We start from the raw sequence: 15,893 nt of genomic DNA, 5'->3' as shown, positions 1-15,893 counted from the left end.
TTCATAATGCCATGTGCCCACAAGGACGGATTAATGCAAAATAGACAACAGATACTGAAAGGACAGTCTCATGCTGCTAATTATAATATGACACTCAACTTTAATGACCTGTTAATGAACTTCAACAATATTTGTATTGTTCAACCATGCATTTAGCTACTTTCAAGTGGGATCTTTGTATTATTACATGCACATTAAAAAAGATTCCAATAGGCTCAAGAAATGATTGTCCGTTTAACCATATTGATAATTATTTTATTATGTTTGACCTACGGTATACTGACTGGCAGGATTAGCAGGAAGTGTGTGATGCCAGGTGTAGGGAGGAGAATTCAGGTAACGATTTGCATAGCTCTGCTGTCTGCTGTCACCCATCAGCTGTGGCTCCAGTACAGCTTTACACTGAGCACTGAAGGAACTGGGTGAGCAGGATCACACGCCAAGTCTGAGTGGCACCAGGTAAGGACAGAGGATGTTTTTATAGTCTTATTTTCTCCGCTTTATGTTTGTGGTTTGATATTTACCCTTGCAAATGTTTAGTTTATTACAGTATACACATTTACCGCAATAATATTTCGCATTTATGCATTTGGAAGACGCTTTTATCTCATGTGAAGGCCAAGTAACCCATAGTCGAAATTTGTCCTCTACATTTAACCCATCCAAGTTAGGAGCAGTGAGTAGTGAACACACACATTGCAAACCTTGAACACACACACCCGGAGCAGTGGGCAGCCATTTTTGTTGTGGCGCCCGGGGAGCGATTGGGGGTTAGGTGTCTTGCTCAAGTGCCCTTGAGTCATTTCCTGCAGTATTGGGAATCGAACCCACAATCTTCAGGTTACCAGTCTGACTCTTTAACCATTAGGCCACGACTGCCCCCAAACCCATTACTTTGGTGTTGCTAGCACTAAGTTTAAGAAAAATACATTTTCCAGGGAAATTATGTGCGGCTTCCATCGTTTGTTTATACCTGTCCGGTTGTGGGTTAAAATCAGCCTAGATTAAGATCTGAAACTCCTCTAAACTGGAAGTGCTGCTACCACTGGGAATGGGTCGTCATGTCAAACCACGGGCCAATCAGACGTCTCCCTGGGCTCTGCGTACTGGAGCCTAAATTAGGTCATGATCTTAATAAGTATTGTCGCACAGTGATTCTCTGACTGCGTAGAAGAGTACAGAAGAGGACCTCGCAGAGAACAGGCAGGGCTTTTGACTGGGCATCATATCAGAACAGAAAGCAGTGAGGAGGTGTGGACCTCACGCTGGCAGCTGAACAGGTAAGGGCACAGTGGGGTCATGATGTTAGGGTCCTGTGTCGTGCAAAGCCAAAGTGTACTCGTCTATCACCGTTCACTCTTTCTGAATTCTCTTTTTTCTTCCATCTTCATTATCTGCTATATAGTACTGCAGCTTTAAGTTGTACATTCTCTCTTATGTTCAGGCATATCGAGGACATTTTGATCTAGGTTATAGTCTCCTAAATATACCCTAGTACACATTACACATGCAAATGTAACAAGCAGTGGCAATTTTTTATTCTGTGTTCTTGTGTGCATATACAGTGGGGTTTGAAAAGCCTGAGATGACTAGGCAAGTTTATTTATTTATATATTTAATATAAAATAAATAATATGATATATATATATATATATATATATATATACTATCAATGTTGTTAATTTTTTATATATATTATCATAGGCTATATACCTATTAATGTATTTATTAATAATATAAATAAGCATATATTATATAAATAAACAATATAAGTTATATACTTAATATTAGATGGGTGGATAATTAACATTAGGTTTATGTTTAAAATATTGTTATTAATAATATATTAATGTTATATATTATGTCATTTATTGTAGGCTAGTTTATTTTATTTGTTTACTTGTGTGTGTGTCTGTGTGTGTGTGTACTGTATGTATATATATACAGTATACACACACACAATATATACAATGTATATGTAAGATGTAACATTTTAATATTTTATATAACTTTATATATTATTGATCCTTGGCAAGTTTAATTATTTCTATTAATAATATAAAATAATAAATAATTTTTATTAATGTTTCAATGGAAGCAAAAACGTCTTATTGGAGTCACATGACCAATGTCACTAATGTAGCCTACTTGATGGCAGAAATAGTGCATAACATTTCTTATTAATATTCTTTTCCAAAACTTTATTTCCATGTTTAAATATATTTTAAATCCCAGATTCTCACAGTTCTCGGACTTTAGGACCACACTGTGTGTGTATATAGTGACAGGACTGTGAATGGGGCTTTTGATGGGGCATACATGTGTACTAGGCTGTCTGAAGCGAACAGTCAGGGTGGACAGAAAGCAGGTCCCCTCTGTGTATCACACTACTATTTATAGTGTGAACAAATCCCAGATATGAACGGAATCCCCTGCTCCTCTACAGCCTGGAGTGAGGGAAAGAGAGACAGAGGTGTTGAACAGAACCAGAACCGTGGACCACAGAAGTCAAGACTGCTTTAGTCTGAAAAGAGAGAAGAGAGAGAGAGAGAGAGAAAGATAGATCGGCATTTGTCCTGTCTGTCTCACACAACAGGGAACAGTGGTTTACTGTTACGGCAGCAGGTATGCAACTTTTTTTGAGGGCAGAGGGAAGATGTGTGTGGTCATGTGTATGTGTGTGAAACTATAACGGTACTAAAGGTCACAATGAATATAGGGGACGGGCTTACTTTGGGTAAATTATGCAATATAGTGATATAATGAGACCAATAACATTTGTTTAAATCAAAACAACTTGGAGGACTTCTCGATTTCTTCTATCTTTCTCTAAAAGTACTCTCACTTTTCTTACTAATTACATAAGGATGCATATATTTGTTTGTTTGTGGGGACTTGTTTCTGAAATATGATTAAGTCTGTGATAATGACTCAGGCCTCTGGCAGGATTCGGCCTATGTAACACACTATGGAACAACAGGCAGGTTTAACTGTAAACTGTAACTGCCTTTACATAAGCATTAGCATTCTTTGATGATATGCATGTAAATTATACTTTTTTCTGTCTATCTTGTGGTTTTCCTGCAGTAGACATCTCATCTAAGCATAGGACTGTGATGACGTTTGATGATTTACATAATAAACAGTGTTATTCCGAATGTTAAATTCAATTAATCTGTTGAAAAAACAGCTCAACACCAGAGTTGGACATCGACCTCAGGTGCCGCAGTGTCAAATACACATTTCATTTTGAAAAATACAAGATAGAGAGAATTTTTGTCAGACAGGTTGGAAAGGTCTAGAACTTCTGGGAGGTTTCCAGCAATGCAAATAAACTGTGCCTGTGAAAGCATTGTGGGAGTTTTTGGAAATGCATTATTCAGTGTGAGATTCCGGTATCTGGTGGGCTGGTTTGTGATCCTGTAGGAGGTTAAATTGATCTAGGAACCAAAAATGAACCTTCTGTTCTAGTCATAGTCTTTGCTAAAGGTGGTTTGATCCAAGTTTTATGCTGTAATTAGATGGGGTTTTTTTTATTTTTTATATTGACAGTATCTTTAATTTGATTTTTGTTTGCTAGACTTTGCTTTAAAGACACAGTTCACCAAGTTGTTCCAAACCTGTATGAATTTCTTCCTTCTGCTGAACACAAAAGAAGATATTTTGAAGAATATGGGCAACCAAACAGTTGATGGGCCCCATTGACTTCCATTGCATGGGAAATTATTACTATGGAAGTCAATGATGCCCATAAACTGTTTGGTTACCCATATTCTTCAAAATATCTTCTTTTGTGTTCGGCAGAACAAAAGAAACTCATACAGGTTTGGAACAACATGAGGGTGAGTAAATGATGACAGATTTTTAAAATATTTTTAGGTGAAGTATCCCTTTAAGGAGGGTATTTTGGAGCAGTGTCAGACAGCTGGCGTAGTGCTTGCTGCTCTTTAAAAGGTAAATTTAGCTCAACGCTCGGCAGTAGTGACTACTTAAAGTCCTAATGCACCGCTGTTGATGTGCAAACAACACGGTTGCTAAGGTTGTGAACCTCTCTGTGAGCCCCAACCGACATGATATGGTTGATCATAGCCCAATAAGATAGTTAGAGAAGGAGGGAGATGTTGAAAGATTTGATATAATATTGCGAATGCGTTATGATGGCTGTATAGTTCACTGGAGATATGCCAGGTGTTTTCAGCGGGACGTTCCATCAGCAGAATAACCGAGCAAATTATGGGCAGAAAGCTCCCCGCAAGCACATAATCAAAGCTCATCTGCCTACAGCTGTGTTCATTAGGTCACTGGATGATTTTACAAATTTCTGAACAGCTTCTTTTCGGAAACACAAAATTAGAGTGATTCAACTTTCATTCTGCTCTGTTTGAAATGATGGTGAAATGTGTTTGTTTCCATGTCGGTTTGTGTTGCCTAGTATGCAAATGTAATCTCTTCAAATTTCTAGAGAGTTCTCCATGGGTCATTTGTAGGCCTTTTCACTGCCTTGCATCATTATTATGTTAATCAGTATAGAATAATAATAATAATGCACATCATTGTTTATGAAAGTATTTGTTTATTTTCTACATCCTGCATTTTTTATCTTCAGTTCTATAATGTTCAGTTAATGCTGATACTGAAACTGACTGATATACTGTCTGAATCAATATATTGTCCAAGAAATGATAAATATCCATTGAAAGGCTATTCATCAATGTCCCTTGATTCTTTTGAAGCTGAGATGGACAGATCTTGTTGAAAATTTAGCAGTAACCTTTTAAAGTCAAATTTAGCCTGACATTTTCAGGTGCTTTTTTTGTGAAAACAAAGGAAAGATCGGACAGCAATGAGATCAACTGAAACTTTTGCTTTTGGGGGGGGGGGGGTTCAGAAAAAGCCGGTAACCTCATGTTTTGAAAAAGTTCTCAACATTATCATAAACTATGCTCAAATCCGCCAAAATATGAAAGTCTGCAATTAAGGCCCGGTTTCACAGACAGGGTTTAGATTAAGCCAGGATTAGGCCTTAGCTAAATTAGGACATTTTAGTAGCTTTTATAAACATTCCTTAGAAAAAAACATCACTGGTGTGCATCTTGAGACAAAACAATGGCACTGACATATTTTAAGATAAGTATGTCAGTGCAAGTTGCTTTCAGTTAAAACAGCTCAAACATGCATTATAGTCCAGGACAAGACTTAAGCCTTGTCTGTAAAACTGGACCAAATGAGCAGCCACTGAGCAATACAAAATTCATGCTGAACTATGGCATTATGCATATATTAATTTACAACATCAGTACATATTCCACCTCATGTTCCATATCCAGTATACCGTGTGTGTAGGTTTGTGTTATCCCAGCCCTGTTCTCTCCATGTTAACATAAATGATTCAGGGGTAAGAGCTGCTACCTGCTCCTCACTGCAGGAGTCACTAAGCAACTGAAAGACTATCCACGGGCACCTGAGAGCCGCAGGGGGGCTTTACTTTTCCCCGGACAAAATACATGTATTCAAACCCACAGCAGGCCAGTCTATCTAGCTGATCAATGCATTCAGTCTATTCCTGTCTTTTTTACAGCAGAAACGCGGACACAACTGCACAGAATGTCTAAACAGCCGTCGACCAATGTCAAAGCCCTGCAGGTGAGTAAATGGTGTGTGTTTTTTTTTGTTTGCACATAATTTAAGAATAGTTAGTGAGCCTTTGTGTTGATTTTAGTGGCACAAAATGGAGCTTTTCTTTGCTCAAAAACACTCAAACATGTCAACCCAACAGATTTTAATCTGAAAAGCCGGTCTCTTATTTTGAACACTGAGTTATAACTGTAAAAACACATTTCAATGTACAATGCATTACAGTGCACACAAGGCCATTGACAAGTAAATGAAAATGCATTACTGCATGTTGTTGATGTGTGTCCAGCTTTTTGTCTTGGTAGGAAACCTTTCTTATCCACACAGAAACAATTTATATAAAAATAGACTTGTACACTTTAACTGAAATCCTTATAGCCTTTTCACTTTTGATACAGTTGATGGGAAAAAAATATGCGAACCCTGTGAATTTACATTTCTGCATAAAGTGGTTAAAAATGTGATATGATCTTCAACAAAAAGGATATCTTGTCATGTCTTTATGGAGCACACTGTGAAAACAATTAAAAAAGTATGTGATATCTAGTTATATACTGTACATCCTTAAGAGGCAGCATAAACCTCTATCAAACGTTCTTTTGTGTTCAATAAATATGTAAGAATTGTGTTGTTTGTAATTTAAGCAGACTGTTTGTCTATTGATGTGACAGTTGATGCGATCAGATCACGTTATGACCAATTTATGCAGAAATCCAAAGTGTTCACATACACACACACACGCACACACACACACACACACACATATATATATATATATATATATATATATATATGTCTGGCTAGGAACATAACGTAGACACTCTTATAACAGTTCACCACAGTGTAGAGACAATTTTTACAGACAATGAACACTTCAGCCAAAAATAGACACCTTTATCTTTCCATAAAAACTCTCCATATACACACAAATCCATAAAAAGCCCAAAAATACACAAGATTCAGGATACAGGATACATTAGAGAACACAGACAGAAGGAAGAGAGGTCATGCATGCAGAGACAGGAACACATGGTCACTACTGTACAGCCTAAAACAGCCAATATTTCATCCAGCAGCTTATATAGAGTAGAACAAATGCAAGGGTTAGATGTACTGGACCATGAAATGCATGCAAAACTGGAGTGAAGTCTACTCTTTAGGGACGTTCGCGATTGGTTGAGGGATCTCACATGCTCTAATCAAAACACGAAATGCAATGTAAATTGAACCTTGAGTGTTGTGACTACACTCTTAGAAGAAAAGGTTATTTTTAGTGGTTCCCATCATGGGATCTTTTTATGGATTTAATAAATTCATTTTGTTTTTAATACAGTTTTAGGGGTTAAAAAGTGCTCTTGAAAATTTGAAATAACTCATTAAACATAAAAGTATTATGCAATCCTTTAAGATTGAACCTTTTTAGCATAAAGCGTTCTTTAAGTCAAGAATCCTAGGGTTCTATATAGAGCGTTCTAAGAGTGTATATGGAAATTGAAGAACCCCAAGAGCCAATTTTGCATTGTGACATTATTTTTTATTATAATAATTAAACGTTACTATGGAAGCTTGTTTCCGCCACAAAAAAAAAAAAAAAGATAATTGCGACTTTTTATCTCACAATTGCGAGTTTACATCTCGCAATTCTGACTTTATTTCTCAGAATTGCGAGATACAAAGTCAGAATTCCGTGAAATAAAGTCGCAATTGCGTCTTATAAAGTCAGAATTGCGAGATATAAAGTCAGAATTGCGTGAAATAAAGTCAGTATTGCGTGTTATAAAGTCAGAATTGCATGATATAAAGTCGCAATTGCATGATATAAAGTCAGAATTCTGACTTTTTTTCTCGCAATTGCGACTTTATATCTCGCAATTCTGACATCTTTTCTCAGAATTGTGAGATATAAACTCACAATTGTGAGATATAAAGTCCAATTCTAAGAAAAAGAATTTTTTTTTTTACCTCAGAATAGTTTATCTCACAATTCTGACTTTATATCTCCCAATTGCGTATTATAAAGTCAGAATTGCGTGATGTAAAGTCGCAATTGCGAGAAAAAAAGTCAGAATTCGGACTTTATAAGACGCAATTGCGACTTTATATCTCGCAATTCTGAGTTTATATCTCGCAATTCTGACTTTATAACACGCAATTGCGACTTTATTTCACGCAATTCTGACTTTATATCTCAAAATTCTGAGAAATAAAGTCAGATATAAACTCGCAATTGTGAGATAAAAAGTCGCAATTATCTCTTAAAATGTTTTATTCTGTGGCGGAAACAAGCTTCCATACGTTTCCCCTCTAAATTCTCACTACCATAGTGCAAATAAAAACGTATTTCCCTAATGTGAAAATATATTACTTTTAAATTATATTTATAATTATATTAATATAAAATTAAGAATGACAGTTGGATAATAAGAATTTTGGGGGAAATGTGTTTAATTGTCATGAAAATAATGCTATTTATGCGAAATTTAATTTCTTATGTGACCTGGTTTCCGTGAGATTCACCCACAAATAATGGAATGGCTAAGACAAACATGCTAAAAATATATATGAGAAGAAATGTGGCAAGAATCCTGATCCTTTCAGGGTTTCTTCCTAGTGTAAATTTGTAAACACATTTGGAATTTCGTTTTCATGCTGCTTTTAGACGCATTTAATAAAGACCAGACAAAAAAAAGAAAAAAAAGACAGGCTGTCTGCTTCGGGCTTCAGCAAACAGAGAGATGTCTGTCATCTCACTGTTTTATCTGTTGCCAGCAGCTCATTTCCATACAGGCACTTTGCTCTTTATGAAATACAAACTCCAGCAGGAAGACACGTCCAGCAGGTTTTGTGGAAAGGTTTGGTTTCGACAACTACACAATATTACATGAGCTTAAATGACTTTGGTATTGTGGTGTGGTTACAGGAGTAAATGAGCAGTGTCCCTGTGAGGGTATAGCAGCGATGGTAACTGTCTCAATGCATTTTCTTGTCTGTCTCAAAGGCCAACCTTAATATTCCAATGGGGGCTCTGCGTCCTGGGGCGGGACATCCTGTGAAGAGGAGAGAAGATACAGTAGACACAGAGGAGGTCAGATTCTGCTGGAAACAAGCACACATGCACACACTTACACAATTAAGTAAATTAGACTTTTCCTACAGTAAAGAGAAAAAAACATATTTTTGCCCCATTTACATTTATTATGAAAAATAAGCATACTTCTCTCTGCTCCCTTATTGCAGCAATAGATGGACTTTTTACATTTGAATTTATAAATTATATAAATACATAAAATGTATTAAGGATATATTATTTAAAAAGCATTTATTAGTACTTCATGATAGTATTTACGTTGATGAGAAGCATCATTAGCAAAAATAATAATAATAATAATAATAATATATATTCATGTATGTATGTATATATGTATATACAATTACTGATAAACTATTTAAATGTTTATTTGATAGAATATGTCTATATGGGGAAATATGCATATATATGGTTGTATTTATACATTATGGTAGTATGTTAAATAATTGCAAGGAAAAAAAAGAATTACAAAAAAACGTCTGAAAACATAATGAAATAATATTACTACCACCTTTTGGTCCAAAAATAGTATTTTTATTTTGGGGGTAAAATATGACATTCAACTCATTCTTGAGAGATTTTGTGAGGGCCACTCAGTAATATCTCCCACAACTGTTGGTTTCATAGCCATCCCCAGGCACTCCAGAGGAGAAAAAGCCCCTGCCTGGTGCCGTGAAACTACCGGGCCCCGCCGTGAACCTCTCCGAGATCCAGAATGTAAAAAGTGAACTAAAATGGGTCACCAAAGACTAAACAACACAGGTAACTCTGACAGTCAAATATACACACTCACACCCATTTCCCCCCCTGTCTACCATTTTTGGTTAGTCAAACATTGTTGGTTCTTTTCTTATCTTATGCGCGCACACACACACACACACACACACACACACACACACACACACACAAAGAAGCAGGAACACAAGAGCAATCGGTTTTCTAAACGCCCACACTGAAATCATTTAGAAAGTCCCCATGCTGTTCACACAAATGACCACATGGTGTCAGTAGCTGTAAAAGCAGTTTGCACGTGTGTTAGCATGCATGCTGGAGTGTGTGAGTAGCTGTTTTTGAGTGTGTGAGGGTATGATGGTGAATCAGGCTCTATTAATACTCCACAGATCAGTGGGGCAGTGAAAGTCAGTCTGTTGTGCAGTCCCAGCATGCCTCACAAGACCTTCCTATTATAGAGCAAAACATGCACTGTGTGTGACCTACTATATGTGTGACAGAATTAAAAATACATTTTGCCAAGCAAACAACCTTGAGATTATACCATGTTTTTATTGCTTGTAAACCTATTTAACCAATTCTCATTTTAACAGGTGACTCCACCCCCCATTTTATCCAAGGCTTTGGTTACGGTCTCCATCCAATCAGATTCATGTATTTAACACAAAATCCCAGAGAATCGATCGCAAAGGAATCATTGGCAAGCCTTAATGATGACACTACCAACTGACCTGAGAATGAAGAAAGGGGGTGGATTCTATCGAAGCAAAGACTGATGGGAATTGAGCAATTCAAAGCTCTGAACCATGGTTTTGTCTGTCAAAATATAGGTCATCACTGTTTAAACCACCAAGCATCGTATTCTGTATTTTGCGTTTAAAAATGTTCTGTGTGCTTAACTTAAAGGGATAGTTTACCCAAAATGAAATTCTGTCATTTACTCACCCTCATGAGTGAACTATCCCTTTAAGTTTGATTTTATAGTAGTTCTGTATTCTCCTACTACCATCGAGTCATAAAACAGAATATATGACTGAAGGCATTGATTCATCTTAAAATTCCTCCATTCTTCAGCCAGATTCTGTCTAAACTTGTTAAAACGTGACACCATAAAATCAATGTTCTTGATACATTTTACATCTAGAGTGATTATTATGCAAATAATTGCATCAAATTGTATAAATTAATCAGAAAACCGTGCATTTCATTTGATTAATTTTCCTACGATTGACAGCCCTACTTAAAATGGCCAAGCTGCAGGCTTGTTTTCGCTCCCTACTTTTTCTTTATCTATGGCTTTGTTCTTGTGTGTTGCAGTACATGAGTAGGCTGTTGCATAATAAAACATGATTTCACGTTCTCTCCAAGAGCAAACCCGTAGGAGGAAGCCAACACTTGTTATCCTTGAACAAATAGAACTGGATTTCAAATGCTGCACTATCAGTTTGCTATGTACATAAACCGAGATCAGTTTAACAGTGCAAAGATGCTCATCTTCTCGCTTGTAAATCACATCATGTGTGTCTGTTCTGTTCTGTGATCTACAGTGATCTGCAATCTGTAGTTTACTAGCAGCAGGTGTCATGACCTTTGGGTGAAAGTGTCCTTATTAAAGTATGTATCGCTCCTTAGATCAGAGTAAGTTGCATTAGGAGCTATTAGTCAAAAGCTGGGAAACGTACAATGCAGATTAATTGTGTCTACATATGTATTTCTTTAATTTGTAAGGCTCTATTTTCTGTAAGTTTCCTTTGAAACAATGTGTATTGTGAAAAGCACCATACAAATACAAATGTCTGACTGGATTAAAGACAAAGTTTTGTGAAATTAATTGGATTGCGAAGTGAAAGGCAAACAACCAACAAGTATTCAGCGTACATGGAAATGTATTCAAGCCATTTGAAAAAGCTTCCCAGGATGCACCGCATCTAGATTAAGGGTGGCGACTTTGAAGAATCTTTATTTAGCATAATTTGCACATTTTAATTTGTAGTTTCATAGTTTTGAAGACTTGCTTTTATTCTAAAATGGCACATAAAATGGAAAATAGTAGTACTAAATAACGGCATGTCCAACATTTGACTGGTTATCTATTTGGAAAAACCTAGGAGAGCAAAGAAATGGCCACAAACACTACAAAAGACAATGAGTACAATGGTGGAACAGGACCTATCAATCATGTGGATATGGAATGGAATATTTCAGGATTAAGCATCTGGCAGAGGTGCCTGGAACACAGACAGAGTGATCAGCTGTCCAACTAATCAACTAAGCCTTCATAATGCCCTCATTACCCATAATGCAATGCGAAGAGAGAGAGAGTCTGTAGTTCTAAAACTTCTCACCGCAAAATAAAATATGTTTGTTAATTAAAAGGATTTTCTTACCTAAAGCTTTATGCTCACCAGTTATTATTAAAATAGTTCACCATGACCACCAGAGCCAAACAAAACCCCTAACAGGAAGAACAGACAGTTATATTTAGAAAGCCAATCAGGTCTACAGCCACTCATTTCTTGACTGAAGGGTCACCAGAGAACACAAACACACTCACAAAGTGCCTAGACACACAAATCATCTGTATATGCACTAATAAACCCATCAGGTGTAAAACAGTTTATCATAAATTGTATTTATAGATTTTGCAGTGGTGGAAGAGAGTATGATCCTGCAAAAGACCTTAAAGCATGCAATGCAGTGGAGTCTGGTTTTGTTGACGAAATATAAAAAGTGCGGCATAGTTAATGCATCTAATTTAAACCATGGCAGTTGTTTTGGTGCATTTAAATATATATCTGCTGATGCAGACTGTAAAGACATGCCAAGGTCCCTAAAAGGCCAATTATTCATTTTAAAGCGAGAATCCGAAGGGGTTGTATATGCACAGGATTTGGCAGAACAAACAGTGTCTACAAAATCACTTCCTTGAGACACATAGCACACAAACACACCCCCATTTGATTCATCATGACCTTATTGCAGCTGCACTTGAGTGATAGTGAATTCACAAATGACTCCAGTTACCAATTACCTTGATAGATGTGTCTCCAATGTCAAGCATTTGCAATACAATACATAGCATTGTGCTAGACAGAGGAGAAACCAGTGTGACTATGAGGAGAGGGTGTGAGAATGATACGAGAAGCTCTATCATAATCACCCCTCGCTCTTATACTTAATACCCGCTCTGCAACCTGGCCTGATGCTGCCCCATCCCAGCTTTGAGCCAGTAGCTATTCAGGGAGAATGACAGGAACGATGTTCACGAGGATGGGATGTTTCCTTTTTGCTGTGGATCACACTTACACACAAATACAAGTCTATAAATCAACCTCACACATCAGTAATCTAGCCAACATCTCTGTGGTTCTAAAACAAATTTTATTGTCTTTTTTTTATCTTTGTGCCTTCCTGACACTGTCTGAACAATCTCCCTATGGTTCTTATAGACGGGATTCTCACTGCCAATCCTTTCTCTTTCTCTTTTTTTTTGGGGGGCTAGACTGTGTCCTGGCTGTCCTTTTGATAAACTCTGAGTTTCTATTCCTGTCACCTTGGTGAGATGTGGCTTCTGGTGGCGACAGACAGAAATCCACAGTGCTGACTAACTCCTGTATTTATCAAGGGATGACTTCAGATCTGCATATCATAATAAACCCCCGGCATGATCCCTCCTGCTCTCTGTGTTCCCATCTAACTAAAGGGAAAGGGCAACTAGCTTGAGGCTGTGTTTACCCCTTGTGGCCCCAAAATGTCTGCCAATCCATTCCCCCCTCCCTTTTAGAGATCTGGTAGAAAACACATGCCTAACTTGTTGAGGCAAGAGGTTTGGAGGCTGCCCACTGGGTGGAGGAGCAATGGTTGACCCTCCCCTTTACAAGATTACGCATTTGATGCCTGCAGAAGTCATGGACCACATCCCAACAGACGCGGCTGGTGCGGCGGACCTTTTCTTCCTGCGGTCTTCTTTACTTTTGATGACTTTTGCAGGAGCAAGACGACCTATCCACCTCTACCTCTTTCCCTTCCTTTCTCTCTTTAACTCACCTGTTCTTGACCCTGGTCTTCCTTATCTTTCTTCATTACTCTCCTAGTGATGAATTATTATCTGATGCTCAGCAGCACTCATGGAGAAGGTGTTCTGTCTCGGTACCAGAGCTTGCGTCTGGAGGGTCGAATGTGTGATGTTGTTTTGGAGGCGGAAGGTGTGGAGTTCCCTGCTCATCGCACTTTACTAGCCTGTTCCAGTGACTACTTCTGGTCTATGTTCCAAGACTACACTCTGGAATCCAGTACTCATACTATCAGCTTGCCAGCCCTGTCATCTCTGGGCCTGGAGCAGATACTGGACTTCATCTACACCTCATGGATCTCACTGTCACCCTCCACTTTGGAGGTCACACTGCAGGCTGCCTGCTATCTACAGATCACCCACGCTGTGCATCTTTGTACTCAGTACATCTCAGAGAGCATTGCTCCTGACAATTGCTGCTTTTTTGCTAACATAGCAGCATGCTATGGCCTTTCTGAAGCCTTCAATGACAGCAACTCTTTCATTGCCAGAAACATGTGCAGAATACTTGCAACTGAGGAATACAAGACTGAGATAATGGAGTTAAACCTTGATTCTCTGCAAGAGGTGCTTGTAGCTGAGGAGATGCCAGGAGTGAAGGAGACAGAACTTCTACAGCTGGTTTTGGACTGGCTAGAGTGCAACCCACAATCTGCCCTGCAAAGTAATGCATTGATCAGTCGGATCCGATTTGGTCTGGTGCCATCTGAAGAGCTGTCTCAACTTAGTGCACTTAAACCTGCACTACGTACACCCTTCATCCGCAGCGTAGTGCAGAAAGCGCTTAACTACCACCTTCAGGGTCCCTTACAACCTCTACTTCAAAGTGTCCACACCAGCCTAAGATCCATAAGCAACAAGATTCTTCTGATAGGGGGAGGACCAGAAGCAAACAGACCCCAGAATCAGATCCTAACCTACGAACCTCGCAGCAAGAAATTCCAGCCACTTTCAGCATCCCTACCAAATAAGATACAGCACCAGGGAGTATGCGTTGTTGGGAACTTCTTATTTGTACTAGGTGGTGAGGTGGTGCAGGTGGATGAGGAGAACGAGAAGAGTGCTGTGATGACTGTCACTGACCAGGTGTGGCGCTATGACCCACGGTTTGAGCAGTGGGAGGAGATGGAACCACTCTTGCAGAAGAGGGCACAGTTTGCCTGCTGTGTGATGGAAGGTGTTATTTTTGTTATTGGTGGACGGGGCGAGAAGGGTGAGCCTGCTTTGTCATCTGTGGAAAGGTACAATATGAGTGAAGGGTGCTGGCGCAGTGGTGTATCCCTACCAAATTCAATTCATGGACACGCCTGTGCCACTATTGGAACAGGAATCTACATCTCCGGTGGCATTCATATAAACAACCCAGAGAGCAGCAAAGATGTGTATTTTTTTAATTCTGTTGAGGGGGATGCCTGGCAGAGATGTTGTAACATGTCCATTGCCAGATTCGGCCACCAGATGGCAACAGTGAGGGGAAGAATTTACACCTTTTTGGGAATGTATGAGCCCTTCTGTGACATTGAACGCTACAGTCCTGAGCAAGACCTGTGGACCCGTTTAAAGCCCCTACTGAATGACCGCTTCTGCTATGGTTTGACCGCAACAGGGGGCAGACGTGTGCTTATGTTTGGAGGCAGAAAATGGCAGGAAGGACAGGAGGTGTGTACAACAAACGTGCTGGAGTATGACACAGAATATGATGCCTGGAGGGAAGTGTGTAAACTACCAGGGCCCTTGTGTGGGATTCAGTGTGCCATAATGACTCTTCAAGACCCTCCGGAGACCTAAAAGTCAATTACAAACACCATCCCACATACACACAGACAAACAGATGGCTGTCATGGGGCAGAGAGAGTTGATGGACAAGGGTATTCTTTGTATCATGGATTGTAAAGTGGCATGGAAAACAGGAGTCTATTTACCCAGATACAGAAGACCTTGGTGGGGGTAAAATGCTGTCAAGTATGTTTTGCAGCAAGCAGTAAGGAACACCTGGAAGTAGGTCACTATGAATAGGGTAAAGAAAGTCATGACATTGATAGATGAATTGTCATAAAGACTTTGTCCTGAAAAATGGCATAGTTCCTGTATGGACACTGGAGAACTAAAGATAAAATTTCAGACCGCTGCACACTCTTGAAAGGCGCGAAGAAAGGACAAACAAACAGAAAAGCAATCTAGATAAGAACAAATGAAAACAGACATAAAGTGTGCACTTGAAGTCCAGTTTGGACCAGATTTGACTATTTGGCACTGTGTGAAGATCAAAGGTGACAGTCATAATGTCTTATGACAGAGGGACAGCTGCCATGAATGCTGGATACAGACTGTAGATAGTTGAAGAGACAGCAGTTAAAATGAAGGAGA

The 15,893-nt window shown here is 38.7% G+C and overlaps 3 protein-coding genes across 7 annotated transcripts in view; 2 read left to right on the top strand and 1 right to left on the bottom strand.

Moving 5' to 3' along the window:
* Positions 1 to 363: 363 nt before the first annotated feature.
* On the top strand, positions 364 to 11,843 carry smpx (small muscle protein X-linked). 4 transcript variants are annotated; one of them, XM_084398392.1, is made up of 6 exons: positions 1,110 to 1,280; positions 2,447 to 2,625; positions 5,579 to 5,643; positions 8,633 to 8,719; positions 9,350 to 9,484; positions 10,048 to 11,843. In XM_084398392.1, the coding sequence occupies exons 3-5, from the start codon at positions 5,605 to 5,607 to the stop codon at positions 9,473 to 9,475; spliced, it is 252 nt and encodes an 83-aa protein (XP_084254518.1). In that variant the 5' UTR covers positions 1,110 to 1,280; positions 2,447 to 2,625; positions 5,579 to 5,604; the 3' UTR covers positions 9,476 to 9,484; positions 10,048 to 11,843. The 4 variants fall into 4 exon arrangements, with proteins under 4 accessions (XP_084254521.1, XP_084254520.1, XP_084254518.1 ...); XM_084398393.1 differs by lacking the exon at positions 1,110 to 1,280 and adding an exon at positions 1,504 to 1,593; XM_084398395.1 differs by lacking the exons at positions 1,110 to 1,280; positions 2,447 to 2,625 and adding an exon at positions 364 to 459.
* cnksr2a (connector enhancer of kinase suppressor of Ras 2a) overlaps positions 8,483 to 15,893 on the bottom strand; it is a 94,622-nt gene continuing 87,211 nt past the window's right edge. Inside the window, exon 20 of one of the 2 annotated variants that reach the window (XM_084398365.1) lies at positions 8,483 to 8,681. In XM_084398365.1, coding sequence (XP_084254491.1) covers positions 8,605 to 8,681 — 77 coding nt within the window. In that variant the 3' untranslated portion in view covers positions 8,483 to 8,604. The remainder of the gene's footprint in view (positions 8,682 to 15,893) is intronic. The other variant, XM_084398364.1, reaches the window with a different exon arrangement.
* klhl34 (kelch-like family member 34) lies at positions 12,956 to 15,703 on the top strand. Its single transcript, XM_084398384.1, has one exon. It carries the CDS (start codon positions 13,551 to 13,553, stop codon positions 15,312 to 15,314), a length of 1,764 nt encoding a protein of 587 aa, XP_084254510.1. The 5' UTR covers positions 12,956 to 13,550; the 3' UTR covers positions 15,315 to 15,703.

This window comes from Rutilus rutilus, assembly GCF_951802725.1.
Source record: "Rutilus rutilus genome assembly, chromosome: 24".
NCBI classification, from domain to species: domain Eukaryota; kingdom Metazoa; phylum Chordata; class Actinopteri; order Cypriniformes; family Leuciscidae; genus Rutilus; species Rutilus rutilus.
The sequence above is the reverse complement of the archived record's forward strand: the minus strand, read 5'-3'. Positions and strand labels throughout refer to the sequence as shown.

What these genes read in the sequence shown, in the direction of transcription:
- smpx (XM_084398395.1), top strand. Translation starts at nt 5,605, where the DNA reads ATGTCTAAACAGCCGTCGACCAATGTCAAAGCCCTGCAG. An exon ending in CCAATGTCAAAGCCCTGCAG is followed by an intron (nt 5,644 to 8,632) that starts GTGAGTAAATGG and finishes TCTGTCTCAAAG; the next exon opens with GCCAACCTTAATATTCCAAT. An exon ending in ATACAGTAGACACAGAGGAG is followed by an intron (nt 8,720 to 9,349) that starts GTCAGATTCTGC and finishes TTGGTTTCATAG; the next exon opens with CCATCCCCAGGCACTCCAGA.
- klhl34 (XM_084398384.1), top strand. Translation starts at nt 13,551, where the DNA reads ATGAATTATTATCTGATGCTCAGCAGCACTCATGGAGAAGGTGTTCTG.